This window comes from the organism of the source record quoted next, unplaced genomic scaffold (genome assembly GCF_019419815.1).
Source record: "Pyrus x bretschneideri cultivar Hongxiangsu unplaced genomic scaffold, Pyrus_bretschneideri_v1 Contig52, whole genome shotgun sequence".
In the NCBI taxonomy this organism is placed as follows: Eukaryota; Viridiplantae; Streptophyta; class Magnoliopsida; order Rosales; family Rosaceae; genus Pyrus; species Pyrus x bretschneideri.
The window spans coordinates 748044-767218 of record NW_025999790.1 but is presented as its reverse complement, the minus strand read 5'-3'; the positions used below and the strand labels follow the sequence as shown (position 1 = coordinate 767218).

Below are 19175 nucleotides of genomic sequence, written 5' to 3'. Positions count from 1 at the left end.
TATAAGAAATTGAAACCGACTCTAAACTTAAGGTGGTAAAGTATACTTTACCCAAAGAAAAAAGAAGAAGAAAAGCCAACAATTACGCGAACTCAGTCATGGCTTAATCCTTTCTCGACTTGGCCCAATCGAATAATAAGGGGCTGTATACCGACGAGAGATTTTTCAGTGTGATCGGTACATAGGATGATAAATCATGTGTTGCTATATAAATAATAGGATATGTGTGTAAAAAAGTTGATAACTTAAAAAATAAAATTTTCCAGTACTTACATAAAAATTCATGATATATCATTGTGTTTCTGTCACAACTAAAAATTTCTCTTCACCGACACCGAGCTGCCAAACATCAAAATCCCCCGCCACCAAAGTTGGTCAGCCCCACCCAACAACCGGTCAGATTCAGACATTTTACATTTTCCAATTCTTCCTTTCCCCAAAAAATCCTTCTGTTATCCATTCTCTCTCTCTCTCTCTCCCTCTCTCCCTCTCTCCCTCCCTCTCCCCACCCACTCTCCAGCTACCTCCAATTTCGAGAAACAATTATCTCCAAAACCCTCTTCTTTTCTGCATCACACTCTTCAAAACTCAATTGGGTTTCAATCAAAATCCAATCTTTGAGATCATATTTTTGTGGGTTTTGATTTGAATTGATAGATAGATAGATGGTGGTGTTGCAGTTGTTCTTCACAGTGGCCTTCTCTGCAGTGCCTCTCACTCTCTACGTGCCTCCACTCAGAAGCCTAAACCCCTTCGTGGAGACCATGGAGGAACTCTTCTCCGAATCAAGAGCTTACACCAATAGGGTCTACCCACGTGTCCGACATCTTTGGTTTAGGATCTTGGATTGCTTACTTTGCAGCAGAACCACAAGGTAGATACACACACACACACACGCATATATATATATATATATATAGATTTTGATTTCAGTTGGTAACATGTAGTCAACTACATATCACCCAGCTTCACTTCTGAAACATGTTTCAGATTTGGGTTTTTGTTTTTCCTATTTGTGGTAAATAAGGTGTGAGCGATGGAGAGTTTGGTTTTGGTGATTGTGGTGGTTGTGTTGTTTGTGTTTTGCCGGCCCGATTATTTGCTGATGTTGTAAAAATGCTGTCTTGTAATTTCATCATTTCACGAGAATATTTTCATGGCATATTGCAGGGATGTTCTGTTTTTTTATTTCTTTATTTCCATCTCTCATATTTTAGTGCAACTTATATGGTACTGGTATACCGCCATTGTAGTAATTTCTTGTGTCTACCAACATATGTGAACAAAAACTACATATGTTCTTTTCAATTGTTAAATATGCATGATATAATCTGGATTTTAGATTCTGGGTTTTCATGGGCAGCTAGACTCATAGGTGGTTAATAGTCATGATTTGAGTTAAAACTATGGTTATGAACTTCATAGCTTTTTAAGTTATTTAGAGTTGGATGGTTTTTTATTTTATTTTATTTTTGTTGTTGTTATACGACTGAAATCGAGGGAATCGAACACAGGACTTTTGAGGCTCAAAGTTCAGGATCAATGATCCTGGCAGCTCGAGCTATAAGCCGGTTGCTTCTAGAGTTGGATGGTCAAGAGTTTTATATGTCATGCTTCATAGATGTCTTTGAGGATTAGTATTCAAAGTTGAGCCCTAAATTTCCAGAAACTATAGGATGATAATATAAGAACAAAGGAACAAAGTGTGAACTTTGTGGCTTTAACTATTAGAATTAGTAACATATTGATATCAGAGTGAACTTTGTGGCTTTAACTATAAGATACGCACAGTTTTGTTTTCCCTAGTCAACCTCAGATTCTTATTTTGAAAGCTGTTAAAGAGTGGCTTGAGGTGCAAAATTTTGATGCTAAAGCCTGTGAGGCATAGATTTTTTAGCCTGGGATCCTTCTCCCCCTAATTATGCTAAGTCGAAAGTGGATGGAAGTATAAAGAGTGGCAAGGGTTGCTCTTGTGCTAATGGTATTTTACGTGCTGCTGCAGGTGATTGGATTGCTCGTTTCACTATAACTATTTGTGTGGGGAGTGTGCTTAATGCTGAGTTATGGGGTCTTTTTCATGGCCGCTCTCTTGCTTGGAGATTGTTATAGATAAGTGCTAGTTGAAATGGACTCTGTTGTGGCTGTTACTTTAGTAATGGATTTTAATTCCTCACTTCACCCTCTTGCTCATCTCATTACTACTTGCCGAGAGCTATTGCGGAGGGATTGGATTTGCTCGTTTTCACATGTTTATTGTGAGAAGAATAGAGTGGCTGATGTTATGGCAGAACTAGGCCATGAGTTTGACATTGGTCTTCATGTTTTTTATGAGCCTCTCCTCTTGTGGATAGGTTGATCTTTGAGGATGTAGTTGGGCTTCCGCAGACCGTTTTGTTAATAGTACGTTTCTGGAAGATTGTTCTATAGTTAGTTGTTTTTCTTGGGTCTTTTGGCCCCAGTTTTACCAAAAGAAAAAAAAAACTATAAGAATGAATAACACATCGATAGTGAGAGAGTTGTCTAAGATACAAACTGTATCGGTTAGTATATTAATGAGATTCAATCTTTGAAGATCATAAGAGATCTCAAGTTTGAATCTTTTTACTATTAGTTGTATACATTCGAAATGAAATCTTAAAAAATGTCTCAAGTTTGAATCTCTCTGTAATTGATTAAAAACGGCCGAAAAGTACAAAATTAATGTTTTTTCTTGGAGCCTCCAATTGTGGGCTTTATAGCCAAAGCCGAAAAGAACAAAAAAAAATGGGATGTGAGGTGGGTTTTTGATCTCTATGTGGATTAGGTTGAGATTCTTGAGAAGGATTGGCGGTTTGTCATTGTTGGTTCATTGTTGACATGTGAAGTTGATACCACCTAAGAAAAACGAAAGGGAACCTTAACAAGTGAGGCCTATAATTTTAGAAGCATTTGTCATGTGAAACTGTACACCATAATGTGTCGTACGTCAACTCTTTAAACTATTAGATGTGACGGGTTTACCTTTCACTCTTATGGCATACAATAATAGTATCGTTGGACGGCGGACCATCAAAATATGTCCATGTTATATGGCAGATAGACTCTAGAAGTAAAGAAAAAGTGATATCTGTAACACATTGTCTCTCGGACAAACACGTGAGAGGACGTTAATGAGGTGTTTCAGACCTCCAAAAAATCCAAATTTTCATGTGCAAATTTGGAAACTTGAAACTACATGTTCAAAAGTAGAACTTCGCCAAACTACATGGAACTCATAATTTGGCCTTCACCAGATCAAGAGAAAACCAAAACAATGTCATAAGAAAAGGCTTACGGTGTATGAAACTCAATGCTGAATATCGAAAGCTTATTCATGGAAGCTGAGCTCAGTACAATTATTGTGTGGGTGTGCTCAGTACATTACAGTTTTATTTAGCAAAAGCTAGATTTGTCCGAAGCAAATTAAAACTATAGACCACGAGGGCGAAACAATTAACGAACGGTAACAAAGAACTTAGAAAAAGAATCGAAAGAATGAAAGAATGGATGTAATTTGTTGCTCAATGTTTTAGCTGGAAAGTGTTGTGCAGGTTTTAAAAACCAGAAAACGTCCAACGCTCTTGCTTCTCTTCCATCGACTATACAGGCAGGTTTACCTTTCTCTGTGGAATCCTCCTTGCTCACCACCCTTTTATTCTGCTCTACCTCTCCAAGGATTCCCCGTTCCTGATCATCATTCAGTTACAAGTCAGTCAGAAAAATGACATAACTTGGATAAATATTAGCAGGGATATACGATGTGATCTAAGTTTGGGGCAGCAAGTTGAGTCAAATCAAAAATGGTTTAGAGTTTGTGGAATCATAGCACTAACACTTATGGGATGAAATATCTATTTGTAAATCTCAAGCAAATTACTAATGTTGGTAGGCATGACTGAAATTCTTCTTGACTGGACCAAAGTTTTAGTACTAACAAGCTTGAGTTGCAAGAAAGACTCGAATATCTCAGTCAAGTTAAAGATAGACTTGACTGGACCAAAGAGCTAGCTTATATCTCCTTCCCTACCGACTATTGGGTATCGTCGGCAGGGAAAGAACCCAGACCATAGTTTTAGTTCTTCATGCAATTCTTCTCTCACCTTGTGATTAAGCGAACGAATATAATATGAAGAAGGAGAAGGACGCAGCTAGGTACATACCATCAGCTTGGACTTGGAAGCTTTTGAAGGTGTGATGTTGCTGGAGGGCCTTGTGGCAGAAAAGCATTGAGGAGAGGGAGGGTTGGTGCGGATTTGCAACAAGCTCTCGCCTCCTTTGCGCCTGACATTCTCTAAACTTAGAGGGATTGGGACGTTCTCTGCCTCATCATCTCTTCTGCAGAAGGTGGTCATCAAAAGTTAACCATATGTATCCAATCATCAAAGCCAGAAAGTTTCAACATTCATAGAGGTATATTGCCTTGTTATCATATGATCATCATTTTAACTGCACCACATGTATGTTTTCACCATAACAAGTGAAAAAGAAAATGATCATGCCATAAAAACACAGATGCAAACACACATTTACATACAGAATAAGGCGTACAAGTGTGCACAAATATCGAGGCTTTCATTACACACAAATACATAGAGAAAAAGAACAAACTTACCTCTTCCTCGTCGGCTTCTCCTCGGTATTGCTCCCCCTCATTCCTTCAGTGTTTGTTTTGCTTACCCCATGCAATGGCGTTCTCTCCGCTTGCCTCTCATTTTTCCCGTTATTAACCTCCAGCAATGGAGTTGTCTCAGTTTGCCTCTGAGTTTTTCCATTACCCACCTCAAGCAGTGGCATTCTTTCTGTTTCCCTCCCTTTCAACTCCCTTAAAACCTCACTGTTACACTCCTCATTCTTCACTACCTCTTCCTTCAAACCCGCTGGGATTTTCCTCACATCTGAATTCTCCACATCCTCTCTCTCCCTCGCTCTCATTGCCATTCTCTTCAATTCAGAACAGAAGTCTGTAATCTGATTCAGAATATCCCTCCCCGCAAATAAATTCCTTGCAGACAGCGTGCTTCTCAGCTTTGGAAGCACCTCATTGTTTGGCGGTGTGCTCTCAATTGGTTGCTTCTTCTCTGTGCTTGATTTGATTGTTGCCTTCATGGCCTTAGCTTGGTTCATTGGAGGGGTTGATAAATTGGGGTTCTGATTTTCACCATCTTCCTTGAATCTAGAGTTATTAGTCGGGTAAATCGAAGATTGCTTCAATCCCCTTCTCTTTAACTTCACATCTCTGAATCAGCCAAAAAAAGAAGTTAAATCGTGCCGAAATTGAATTAAAACTGTACTGTGAAAGAAAAGGATTCATGGGTTTTTCTTGTTACCTCTGGATTTTATCACCAAGTGGAGAAACTTCAGAAACAACAGCTGACCTCGGAACCTTTCCCAAATCAACAAACAAAGAAATTAGAATTTAGAAACTCTAGAAAGGGTAAAAGTTGAGAGAATTATACAAAATATATGCTGGGGTAACTCCGAAATTTAAGGAAAATAAAGACGAAAGCGAAAATAAAATCTTATCCCGAATACAAAAAGGGTTTAGGCTGGAAAATGGAAATCTTCAATTTTCAATCTTTCCCATCACATTTTCTTAGCAACCAAGCAGATTAACAAGAATGAAATATAAAATAAACAAAACCCTCATCAGAAAACCGACCAAAAAGAAAGAAAGGCTGGAAAAGAAGAAACCTTGGGAGGTGATGACTTGAGAAAATCTTCAGCCGTCTTCGGATGCTTGCATTCTGCAATTTACAAAAAAAAAAAAAATTCCAAGCAAATCATGAGTGAGTCAAAATTCGAAACAAAGAAAAAGAGAAGGGGTTGAAGTATAATTTGTGAATGATTAAGGTACCGGGGCGGCAGAACCAGGCCTGATCGTCGACGGAGTTGTCATTGGGGTTCAAGAAATCGAACCACTTGGGGGCGTTTATTTGCTCGTAGTATTTGTCCTCTGTGAATCTCCACTCTAAACGTTTCCAATCTATTTTTGCCGGTTCCATAACTCTCACAGACAAAAACCCAGAAAGAAAGCAAGCTGTACAACAACCACTGCAAGAGAGAGAGGGAGACAGAGATTAGGGGGTTTTGTTGGGTTTTGGAGCTGAAGAGGTGGACAGTGGAAGAAGAAGAAGTAACCGTTACGGTAGAGAGAGCGAACGTTGGTGGCGTCGGTGGGGTTTTACCAAATTTTCGACCGTTGGAGATTAATTAATTAATTAAGTATTGGGGTCTTTTTCTTCTTGTCAAGAATTAAGTATTGGGGTCGTGGCTTATTTAGTAGGGTTTCCCATTCTTGGATCTGGACTTCGGAGGTACACGTGGCTTTTGGATGACAATCATGTGATCTTTAAGATTTGTGGAAAAAAAGAGTATCATACTAAATTAGATAATTACGATGACACATAAATTAAGCCCATCAAATAAAATAACGACACATGAATTGTGAGCATACCACACCTAACCTTAAAAAACTAAACATACGCCTGCCTTGTAGGTCAATGGCATTCGGGCCCATGTACATCCTTAAGGCCCATGATATGTCATTCGTGCTACCGTGCCTTTTCTGGCTTGATGAAGCATGGGTCCACTCTTCGGATTCCCCCCTTGGGTGTCGCACCCTCCGGTGCCACTTCCTACTAGAGACTTCCCATCAGGGACTTCTCGTAGTTACCTACGAAAATTGGTATACACCACACTCGCAAAACATGGCAATCTGCCAAGCATGATCTACAACCTCTCCTCCTAGTTGCTTTTGATGAGTTTTTCCTATAAATAACCAAGTCAAATCAGAATATCGGTAATGGCCACTTATTACTCAAAATTCTCTTGTTCTAATTTATGTCAAACTACCCCTGACTTAGGCATCAAAGGCCCTTTGGCAGACACCCTTCTCCTTATTCTCGGGTGTTCGTCAATTAAGCTAACGGTGATTTTTATTTTGTAGGTGTGATTTCGTCAATCCAAAAATGGACGGAATTTGCATCTACGTGTGCTACCATAGATTAAAATATCCTTCATATTACCAAAATATATCTCACTACATCTGTAAAATAGGGTTGCCGATAATCAATATGGGTGAAGCAATATCTATACAGGATATCTTAGAAACTTCAAAGATATTTCAGTAATATCAAGAATTTTGATAGTTTGGTTCAATCTAGACAGATTTGAGAAATTTAAAGATATTTCAACAAAAATTTGATGAAAATTTTGGTGCAATTTCGATCACAATATTTTTTTATAGTTGCTAGTCAATATCTGAATAGTGTAATTTAAAATTGAAAGACAATAAAACAAAGACAGAACTTGGCTGCTGAAAAAATCAACAGCAGCTTCTACTGCTAGCAAATTACAAATGGACACGTGTCCAATATGTGATTAAAAAATCAATTACTTAGACACGTGTCCATCTATAATTGGTCAATAGCAGGAGCTGCTGCTAATTTTTTAGCAACCAAGTTCTGTTCATAAAACAATTGTCTCAACTACCATGCATGTGTTTGCATTGTTTAATTAAACAAAACTTAAATCATACCATCAAGGTTTCATGTATGTTATAAAGTACAAACAACAAGGAATAGAAATATAGAAAGTGTATTTTATACAATATAATTCAAATTCAAAATTCTTACTGGTGTAGAAATTTCAAACTTAACTCTATGTTTTTTAGCAATCTTCCATGATTTTATATTATATATATTTTTAATACATTCATTATTTTATGTTTTAAACCTATATTTTCACTCGATATTTTTCTAAATTTGGACTATCAATACATCTACAAAATCGAAACTTAAATCCTTGATTGTAGGCTTGTAGCCACAAAGTCTCAAAATAACGAAACTTTTAGAGTGCCAATAACTTTCTTCTCTGTCTCTTCCATAGCAAAGGGTTGGCACTTTTCACATGCTAAAGCTTCTTGTAAAATAAGGAATTCATTGTTGTTTTGGACAAGTGAATTTTTGTTTCGTGTGATGTAAATAGATCCAATCAGTACCAAATGAAGTTTAATTTAGAGATTAGGGAATTCTAGACAGTTTCTGCTTATTGATTAATACATAAATAGATCCAATCAGTACCAAATCATCAACTTCACAGAACCCAAATAAGATCTGATTCACCTCAATCTCCTCAAGTCTTCAATCAATCATCCAAAACTATAAAATTAACTAAATAAACTGACATGAATCTGATATAACAACATTTTCAAGAACACAAGCTCAAATAAACTAAACCTCTAGCTTCGACGCGAATCAGTGATTTTACGCACAATATAAATTTGTCAGGTAATTTATCTCTAATTTGAATCTCATATTCACTTACAGGAGGTTGAATTATAGGGTTTGTTTTCTCTACTACTTCACCGGAGCGTGTTAAACGAAAGAGATAAAGGGGGAGGACCATAGTCTTACCATAGTCTTCAACTACTTTATGTATAGGCAAAGAAAAAATAACCAAACCATATGAAGGGGAAGGAAGATAAAATTTCAGCTTCAGCTAGGAAATGAAATTGATGCTCTAGTGCCTTGACTCCTCACCGAAAACCTCGAGGTTGCAAACTGGGCATACCTAAACAAATATAGAAACGGAAATGAGAGTGAGTGAGCGGAATGGATCATCAAATGGAAGATAGAAAATAGTGATATAATGAATTCTGAAATCCATGATTTTAGGGCGTTGGCCTACCTTGTTGATACCGAGCCATTTGCTGATGCATTCGCTATGGTAGACATGTTTGCATGGCAATGTGATTTGTCGATCTCCTCTTTTATACTGCATCTGGCAAATCACACACCTGCTCGTGGAAAAAGTTCGTATCAAGGGGCAAATTCCAAAAGATCAAAAGAAAAAGAGGATTCTTCTTCTTTTTTCTGGTCAAAGGAGAATCCTCCAACAAGTTTTCTGGAAACAGATAAAAGAATGGGAAAAGAAGTGTTCTTTTGATAACTTCTACAACACAAACCAACTGAACAAATCATCAGCAAATAAAGGGTGCGCCACAAAGTTGCCCATTTTATCAAGCAATTATATGCTAATAATTTTATTTTTTGGAAAATCATTGTGAAGACAGTAAGAAAAAATCAAAAGTATCGCCAGATATTTTACATCTTTTAAAGGATTAAAGTTCATCTTAGAGGTTTCTAAGACAACGCTTGTCGAGAAATCACATTTTCAGTTGCTATATAATGAGGTTTGCGTCTCAAGTGCCTTGTAGATGATGATAGAGTTGAAGCAGGAAAAATTTCTCATTTCTGATAGGTTAAGTGTTTATGACAAGATTATTTGCATAATACCAGACAATATCCAGATTGTCTAGAGAATTACAAATGAAATGAGAGGCCATCACATTTACTTCTGAGATAAGGAAAAGATAAGGTCGGAAAACAGGTTTACTGATTTAGGCAGATAAATTCTCATTATCAACTGTCCATGAGTCAGAATGTTACCTCTCTCCGGATTTTTTCCTTAAAAAGAAGTTTCCACACTTGTATTTTGACGATGGAAGCAAACTAATAAGTTCTTCAGAGAGACCTCGGCTTTGAGTGCCAACTGCCTCACCCAAGTCAAGTAATTCCTAGTGGCAATACATAAAATAAAACATTTCAATATCATTCATGAAAAATTGGAAAATCCTATAGTTTGTACTAGATGTGTCAAACCAATATAAATAACAAAACAAAGAGAAGCCAGTGCACAAGATCAGTGAAACCGCTTGCCTTAAGTACCCCAATCTATACAGCAAATATGGCTAATTGCAATTATGAGACGAAGGCTCAAGGAAAAAGAGGTAGAGGAAGACCTAAGAAGACTTGGAAAGAAACTTTAAGAAAAGACATGGAGTGCTTGCAGCTAACAGAAGACTTGGCGCAAAACGGATTGCAGTGGGATTCTACGATTCTCACATCCAGCCGCACTTAGTGGGATAAGGCTTTGTTGTTGTTGTTCAATATGTCTCATATTCTTAATTTGGGCCGGGTATAAAGAAGTTAAACCAATATTGAAGTAAATTTGTATGCTGTATATCAGAATGTGATATAATAGTTTTTGAAGCCTCAATGTGATTATATTGTTCATCTTCAAAATCTAAAGAACCATAAAAAGCTACTTTTATGCATTACTAACTTCAAAGAGTTATGTGTGGACGTGCAACTGCCCAGGTTTGTGTTAATGCTTAATAAGTCCCTTGTGGGAACAAAATGGTAAAGAATTTCTACTTCCAACAAGATTTACTTCGTCTGAAAAACCCATGGGACAGTAACAATGCAGGATAATAGATTAAGGTATACATAACGAACCTCATAGGTCATGGTATCAGGATCAATATCCTCTTGCCATGCAACCTGCACATATACAGAGAGCAAAAGGCTGAACTTTAGCATAACTGCCGTGCAGGAGTTCAAGTTCGAAATAGTTAAGTGCATTTTCCAAAACAAATTAGTAGGCTTAATAATGCAGAGTAAATAATCCAGCAGAAGGAAAAACATGCAATTGCACAACCACAAAGCAGGATCCATACCTCAGAAGTATTTGTATTTTGCTGATTCTGAATACCTTAAAAAGCAAAAGAAATTCTTTATGGTTAGAGATAGTGTTCAATCGACTTGTTAAACGTCAGTTTCACAAAACATGAGTGAAGTATCAATAAGGTTATAAGAAAATTCAAATCACATTACGGCATTATAGCACCATCAGAAATCAATTGCAACAAAATGGTATTGCGGGTTTTAAAACGTAATGAAAATACGAAATGTCAAGGAAAAATGATCTTTTATAACTCCAATGGCCAGTAGCATAATCTTTGATTCCACCGGATAAGTAGTCACACAGGAAACTGAATTGTACTGAAATTTCATTTCAAATTCCAAGCACAAGAAGCAAAGCATGACAATAAGGGAAACTTAATAAATTAAAACATTTGGCATGCAGTCTAATCAAGGTGTGATCAATCAAAACAATTTTCAGTGTAGGAATACAAATACGTAGAAGTTTCTGACTAACATTCTTCAGGCACAGCTTGAGCTTCCATGACAGCGTCTTCTTCTGGCTGTGAGTCGGAGGTTGCAGGCTCTTCTGGATTTGTCATTGTAGGGTATTCCCAAGTCCTCCTGCTGACGTCCATTCTTGGTAAATGATCATTTACCTCATATGTACCGTAATAAGAAGTACTCCCCGGACCAGATGGTAAAAACTTGTATGAATTCATATTCATTGACCAGTACGCAGTTTCCTGGACAAACAGCATATAAAGGTTAGCGTTTCAGCAAAAACTAAAATTTAAGTTCGTCAAAATAATACAGTATTTCACTCAGCAAAAATGGTAATTTGTAACGAAAACTCTAAATTGACACTCAGTAAAGGCATTAATACATTTCAGCTTCCCCGGATCTATCCAAAATCTCATGAATACCAGACAGAAGACGAAAGCAAATGCATCCGAACAAACACCAGCTTTCCAAATTTACAAGCAAGATGGATCTAAAACAATCTTATGAGGCAGCAAACCTTATGAGGCGGCGCAAAACATGTCATTGCAGAATAACTCTCACAACAAAAGAACACATCAAAAATGGAAAAAGCTAACTTGCCTGATCATGCATCGGCATGGTGTGACCATAATTCATCGGTACATTAGCAAGACCGTCAAAGAAACCCATGAAGCCTTCGGTAGGCGGGTAAGGATAGCCCGTGTCCAGGTAATGCATTTCCATATGTCCATTAACATTCATTTTTGCACCACGAATCAAACTGAGATTCACATAACAAGCTACAAAACGGAAACAAATTCTTTCGGTACTTTATGCTAAAAAATGAAATTTAAACTAAAGAAAAATATAAACTTTCACTATATATTCATATTTGTGTGTGTACGTATGTGTACATTGCAGCACTATCCTCATAGACTAAGAAACTTTTACTATAAATTCAGAATAAAAACTTTTCTTTCAACAATTTGTGACAAATTACAACATATATTTTAAAAATTTGCAAAATTTAGGGCAAAATATGGACATGGGCATTCTCAGAAATACTGAAGCAGAATTTAGAGCCCTGTTTCATCTCCTACCTGTACATTCCTGTTTGGCTACTAAGAAAATGAAGGAAAGAACTTCAAGACATGAAATTTTCCTTCTCTTTCTTTCTGTTTTGATTTTCTCAGTAGCCAAACGCATGACAAGGTTGTGTAAAGAAGCGGTACCTTGATATTAAGCCAGGAATCCCTTCACATGTCGCTGTAAAGCAAAAAATCTGAGAGACCGAATAAGCAGCTCGGAGGACAAGTGAGAGAAATTGCAGCCTTCTTTCTTTCTAAGTTCAAAGTTTCTTCCCCTTAATTTCTTGAGAAAATTTGCTTCAACTCAGAGAGATAGAGAAATGGGCATTTAAGTTTGCACTTTACATATACAGAGAGAGAGAGAGAGAGAGGAAAGAGAGGTTTTCTGTGTTGTGCTTGTGTTTCTCTCTCTCTAGAATTCTATTGCATAATCCGTTTTTTGTGCGTTGCGTTTGGCTTTTGTGCAGAGGAGCAGCTACATTTGAGATTTTCACGAACACGCTTCCCTTCTTAGGAATTTTTTAGTTTGGCTCGAACACGCTAAGCGGTATAACACATGTCATTATACAAACGTATAATAATATATGATGTACTGTTCGTGTTCAGAACACAATAAAAAATCTCTCCCTCCTGAGTTGTGTGTTTTGTTTTGTTGTTTCTACCCCGCCAACTTCTTACCAAAAGACATTACAACAACCATCCCGTCTCTACAGCCTACTCTATGCTACACCATTTCACTTTATGTAATTAACAGTAGTATATTTGGGACATGTGATCTATGGATGGATGGATGCATGGATGCATGGCATTGAGCGAACGAGTCATGGCTGGGCGGGGGGGTAAAAGCCGTTTTTACCGCCGGTGAGATCTGTCGGGGGTGGGGGGCAGCCGCACTTACCAGAAGATCTGTCTCTTGCTTTACTCTATTGAATTTTTGCCGTACATCTCAGATCAGGTCTGCAGTGTAAAAAGATCTTCAAGGTTTTTCATCCCTACAATTTGTTCACCTAAAAGAAAAAGTTGTTTGGTCCCTATTTCGTAATAGCTTTATAAAGTGCAACTAGATAAGGTTAATTATTATCAAAAGTGTCTCCTTCCAAACAACATTAGATCATAAAACAAAGGTAAATTTTGGTTAACCACCCTCGTTTTCTACGGTTGTTGATAGCAACTTATGTCAAAATGAGTTCAGTGTCATTCAGCGTTTTAGTTCAATAATGGATTGTTTGACAGTGTTTTAATAATGCATTCATATAGTCAGAGAAATTTGCACAAGACAATGTATAATTAAACTGAGATGCTACGTGACGGTGAACTGGTTAATTAAAGCAAAATGTCTCACTTTGACCATTTCACAAAATAAAACACAACTTATATCAGATGGATTTATTTCTAATTTCCTAGAGGTCTTTTACGTAAAAGTCTCACACCCATTGATTGCATAGGTGATTAAGTAGGTACAGTATCGATAGAATTAGTGGTGGTCCGATGCCCATCTCTCTTATCATAGTAGTGAATTGGTTAGGGTATTAATTTATTCATGAATCTATTTTGAGTTGTTGGTAATAAGGCATAAGACTGTTTGGATTGTAAAACTATTATATCACTCTATAGTATATATAGTGTCACAGTGTTTTTCGTTGAAGGGTGACAATTCCTAAAAAAATTAGCACAAATAGTGCCTTCAAGTAAAAGAAAATGAATATAGCAGATGGAATTAATAGTGATAATTTCTTAGTATAGAACAAAATAAGTATGAAAAGTAGGGGTGAGCATCAAATCGACCGAACCATCCAAACCGACTAATCTAAATTGTATTGGTCGGTTTGGTTTGGTTTTGACCAAGAAAAAGTCAAATAATTTCAAAACCAAACCAAATTGATTTTATGTTAGTTTGGTTCGGTTTTGATACTTTTAAAACCGACCAAAACTAAAACGAACTGATTTTATGTTAGTTTGGTTCGGTTTTGATACTTTTGAAACTGACCAAAACTAAACGGGAACTGATAATATATCTTTTAATTATAACTTTATTTATTTTACATATGTCAACATATTATAGGTTCTTTGGATGTCTAATTTTACATATACAATAAGTGTTAACACATTATAAGTTGTAATTAATGACTACTAACCAATAGAAGATTTGTTTGTATTTTAGGATTATGTGAGATTGTAACTAATAAAATGTTTGCTAATATGAGTTTTTATATAATTGAAACTTAATTAGTCCTAGTTGACTTGATGAAATCTTTATGTTTTAAAACTATCCATTTGACATGTGTGAGATGTATCGAAATGTTGGATATATCTTATTGATGTATGGGGAATAGGCTTAAACCGACCAAATCAAACCAAAATTAAACCGATTAACAATGATTTGGTTCGATTTCAATAGTGATATTGATCAAAACTAAACGAAACTGTTAATTTGGTTATAATCAAATCAAACCGATTGATGCTCACCCCTTAATGAAAAGCCCATTATTTCAAAGCTCTATAGAGCAAGAAGCATTATAGAATAAATTTCCACCAGCAAATGTGACACATTAGATTATGACTAGCTTATTGTGTGGTTTAGCCCCATTTCTCACTCACTTAGTGTAAATACTATCTATGTATTAAAAAAAAAAATTTCCATAAGTCAACTTTACACTTTTGAATGATGCCTTTAGTGGTCATTAAAACTTTGTTATGTATTTCAGTATATATATGCCATTGAAAGCTTTGTTTGTACGCAATATAAAATAATCCAGCCCTTTGAACCATTGGAGAGTGGCTGTTTTAACTTTTGGCACGTATATAAAAATGGAGCAACATATTTTAACTTTGAGTAAGTCAATGATTCAACCAATGAAAGAATATTAATTATGCAAAATCACAATGGAAGAGCTATAAGGAACGTTTTTAACTAGAGAAATGCCAACAAGATTTTCTCAAAAATGAAATTTTCGGTGGACTCTTCACTATATTATGTTTTTGGCACAATTCTCTTGCTAACATATAAAACGTCATGTCAAAAACATAAGCTGACAGAGAGTTTATGAATAGTCCAACTTTTTAAGAATCTCCTTAACATTTCCCTTTTAACTAAGATTCCGTTTCAAGAATTGGTCTCGTTTGGTGTGTAGGACAAGTACTAGCATTGCATTATATATAGTAATTCAATCCTAATGCACAGTACTTAGTGTAGGATTATTGGAAAGGGATCCTCTTTGGATCATTTCCTTCTAATCCACCAAGTCCGGGAATCCGGACCATTGAAATTTGATCAAACGGTTACAAACAGGAGCTCACTTGAAAAGTTATAATAATTTTAGCCATTGAATTAAATTTCAATGGCCGGATCTTCGGACTTGGTGGATTAGAAGGAAGGGATCCCATGATTACTTACAACGAACGAATTTACACGAAACATGTGTTATTTTTATTTGCATTTTATAGCATAATCAATCCTTATAAAAAGTTACGACAACTAATTAATCGTACTAATCCCATCACATGGCTTAGGGCGCATTACTCATAAATTGAGAGAAATACATTGATCGGATTTGCATTATTATGAGTAAGTTTTTCTCTACTTGACAATGTATGTTAATTGAAACGTCAGAATATGATGTATTTATTTTATATCAATTGCTCTCTTTTTTTTGGTAAAAAAATAAAAAATGGTAGTAGTGGGCTACCATTTCGAGCTGGATCGCTGTTTTTACGAAAAACCCTCCCAAGAAGTTTTTTTACAAGCGGATGATCGAACTCCTGACTTTCTTAAGGATGGTACTCAAAAAAATCGTCCAACTTGTGGCCAAACCAGCTTTTATCCACTAGACCAAACCATAAATTGCTCTTGTGAACCGCACAAAAGACCTTGGCACTCGGGCCCGGGGCCCTACTACGAAAACAATAAATAAAAACCTAACAGAGTAAGTTTAACAATGAAAAACATGATTTAATTAGTCCAGATGTTTAATCCTATGTTAGGCCAACCATCTTAATTGGTAAACCTAGTTGAGACTTTGTGAATGTACTCACAATGTACATTTCTTTTTTCTTTTTTAAAAGGAGGACAATTGGTGGTAAATCATGGTTAATCACTTCTTTCGGAGGTTGGAAATACTACAATGTACATTAAGTTTTGAAAACCTTTATTAACTGGGACACTTTGTAGAGACATTGAGATAGGTGCCAATTTTGAAGCAGAATTAGTATGTGCATTTAAGTAATGGATTGTTCCGATGATAAGGGTTTTTGTCTTCAATTCACTATATTCGAAATTCAAACTATCCCTTCTTCACGTAGTATAAATTAGTGTAAAACATCGCTCGTAGATCGCTGGATCAGTTACCGTCTGCAAGCTTCAAGCCCAAGGCTGCACCTAACTCGTCCTCCGCACTCACGCCGAGGGCGACCTCAATTGCCAAGTCACTTAACCACTGACACCACTACGATGTGGAGTCGACAGTTGGAGGAGGGATGAAGAATGGTACTGACAGAGGAGAGAACTTTGTGGAGGGTGGTTGGGGCTGAAGACGAAGAAACCAATATGGATAGCATGGGAGATGGAGGAAGAAGGGATTATTGATCTCTCTATGCCTTTTGAGAGAATAGAATTAATTTAAGAGAATTGTCATTAGTATTTCAAAAATTTCATTCTACATTTTAAATTTTTTATATTAGGAAAGAAAAATATATTTGTAAAGAGTGTAGAATGAGATTTTTAGAGTGCCAATAACACTTCTCTAATTTAATTACAAATATTAATGAGATAGTCACTGATTTTCTTCTCCAAACCTGTAAGGAGCTGTCAATTTTGCTCTAAATATTAATTTTAGCAAAGCTTCTTTGGGATTGAAAACTAATTCACCCACCTATGCTTCCATTTCCTTTCAAATTAGTTCACTTAAACTTTGAAATTTGGAACCTATAGGGCACAAGGGTAATGTGACATTCAACTTTCTTTCTCTCTTTTTAATTCAAACATGTATAAGACAGGCAGCAGTTGGGACCATGAAATAAAAAGAAGAGAAACCGTTGTTCCCTAGAGCTTTATATTAATGGAATTAAATAGGTTGGTCTTTCGGGGGGTCATAAAGTCATTGAATGTGGATATATAAATAAAGATCAAATGCTGGTTGTAGTTTGAGTTCTATGGATGGGACCATACTAGCACGTAGGGCCTTGTACTACAAGCAAGGTATTCATGGGGCTTCCAACAAAAAAGCTGGTCAAGATTATACGTAAAAGGATGAGAGATCTGAGAGTGTTTTATGAAACACACTAGTAAGATGTGTGATTGTGTGTAGCTAAAAATAATTCAACAAATTTGGGAGATGTGAATGATATACTTCTAAGCTCTTTCGCTGCTAGGAATAGAAGTCAAAGATATTAAAGATACGATTAATTGTCAAAATTTATTTTTAATACTACTTTTAATACTCTTTTAATTGAATATCAACTCAAACAAGTTAAGAATCTTCATCACATTCAAGATATTATCTCCTAATAAATATATTGAGAATATTCTTATCTCATCTATTCTACGAATGACTCACTTTGGTCAATGGGAATCTGTCATGTGTAAGGCAAAACCCTACAACTAGGTCGGTCACCTCCCTATAAATGTCTCATCTTCACCAAATTCTGATAAACTTTTTGCTATGCATACAAGCCCAGAAAGTCATAAACACTGAATATTTTTAGAGAAACTAACTTGGTCAAAGGTGTTATTTTGTTTTGTAGTTACAATTTCGTCAAAACCAAAGACTGCGGAATTTTGCTACTACATTGTGTGCGATAAAACATTTGATAAATGTATTTAAAATGACTTCAATGTAATGCACAGAGAGATTTGTTTATGACTATTTAAAATGAATCATTAAAAATCCTTTATTTCGCGGTCTTATGATATTCATGTAGTGAATTTTCAAACTCTTAATCTAATGTTTTGTGATATGTTTCTACTTATTTTCGCCTAAATCCTTCACCCATATATTTAATTAAGATCTCTTTGGTTCCAGTATTACAAGTTTAAGAATGAGTATGATATTGTATTACCATGTTTAGTAAGCATTCAAAATACACTTATTCACTACTTTATGTTTATGCAAAATGAAAAGTTCTAATTAACTATAGATAAATATAATAAAAGAATGATGTTAGTAATGATATTATAATCATTTTTAAATCATAAATTAGATCGAACAAGAATTCAATTTGATCCGATTCAATACTTATTGAATATGAACCGACAAGTCAAATTTGATAAATACGATAAGCCGATTATAACAGAATCCAAATATAGATCAAAGTTGCTCGATTCGATTTTGATCTGCTACATGGGCTTTTTAAAAGACAAAATACTTGTTACATGGTCTTTTTGGAGGAAGGGGGGAAAGCTAAAACCCTTGGGTACCATGATATGCTATTCCATGCGATGATAAATAATTTTCACATCATGTGAACCAGATTCTTCCATTTTTTCTCCCAAAAAAAAATCTTCCATTTCAGTTTCGTACGATTGATTTGTCATTCACATATACAAAAGTAGACATTCACTGTATCATAACTGGATTTCAGAAATCAACCAAGATCAACTGAAAAGCAATGACATCACCATTTTGGACCCCTGCTTCCTTGGTCTTCGGTTTTTGGATAGCACTGAACGTGACATCAATTTTGGCCTTTCATCTTTGGCTAGTGTATTGAGTTTCTACATGCAAGCACAAAAATTTACTATGCTCCGACACTATACCAGAGCAATGGATGGTTTGACCCACAGTCAACGGAACACTGATGCGATGATTGAGATCACAGTACATATGTGCTTGCAAATAAGTGGCAACAAGGACCAAGAAGTAAGATCATTGCCCCAACGGAAACAAGCGAATCAGTGGTACTTTCATTTTTTGGTCAAAAATTACAGTGGTAAAATTAAACCACTTGAGGCTCACAAAGATCATGAACTAGTGGTGAAGTCACGTGGGGGCGAGGAGTGGCGGCTGCCACTCCCCTCGCCGGAAAACATAACTAGAGTGCTAGTTCAGCCCTTCTCCTCGCTGGAAAACCCGATCGGTTCAGGCTTCAGCCCCTCCCTGTTCTCCGA

The 19175-nt window shown here is 36.2% G+C and overlaps 3 protein-coding genes across 3 annotated transcripts; 1 reads left to right on the top strand and 2 right to left on the bottom strand.

Moving 5' to 3' along the window:
- Positions 1-554: 554 nt before the first annotated feature.
- On the top strand, positions 555-2426 carry LOC103954866. The gene is made up of 2 exons (XM_009366713.3): positions 555-874; positions 2003-2426. Exons 1-2 carry the CDS (start codon positions 666-668, stop codon positions 2004-2006), a joined length of 213 nt encoding a protein of 70 aa, XP_009364988.1. The 5' UTR covers positions 555-665; the 3' UTR covers positions 2007-2426.
- Positions 2427-3317: 891 nt separating this feature from the next.
- LOC103954867 lies at positions 3318-7134 on the bottom strand. Its single transcript, XM_009366715.3, has 6 exons — positions 5873-7134; positions 5710-5762; positions 5346-5401; positions 4631-5254; positions 4179-4353; positions 3318-3705 (listed from the first exon to the last, which is right to left on the bottom strand). Exons 1-6 carry the CDS (start codon positions 6018-6020, stop codon positions 3472-3474), a joined length of 1290 nt encoding a protein of 429 aa, XP_009364990.2. The 5' UTR covers positions 6021-7134; the 3' UTR covers positions 3318-3471.
- A 1029-nt stretch (positions 7135-8163) lies between these two features.
- Positions 8164-12918, bottom strand: LOC103954868 (E3 ubiquitin-protein ligase BIG BROTHER). The gene is made up of 8 exons (XM_009366716.3): positions 12218-12918; positions 11607-11785; positions 11020-11248; positions 10538-10572; positions 10317-10361; positions 9468-9595; positions 8707-8815; positions 8164-8589 (listed from the first exon to the last, which is right to left on the bottom strand). The coding sequence occupies exons 2-8, from the start codon at positions 11745-11747 to the stop codon at positions 8539-8541; spliced, it is 738 nt and encodes a 245-aa protein (XP_009364991.2). The 5' UTR covers positions 11748-11785; positions 12218-12918; the 3' UTR covers positions 8164-8538.
- Between the last annotated feature and the right edge of the window lie 6257 nt (positions 12919-19175).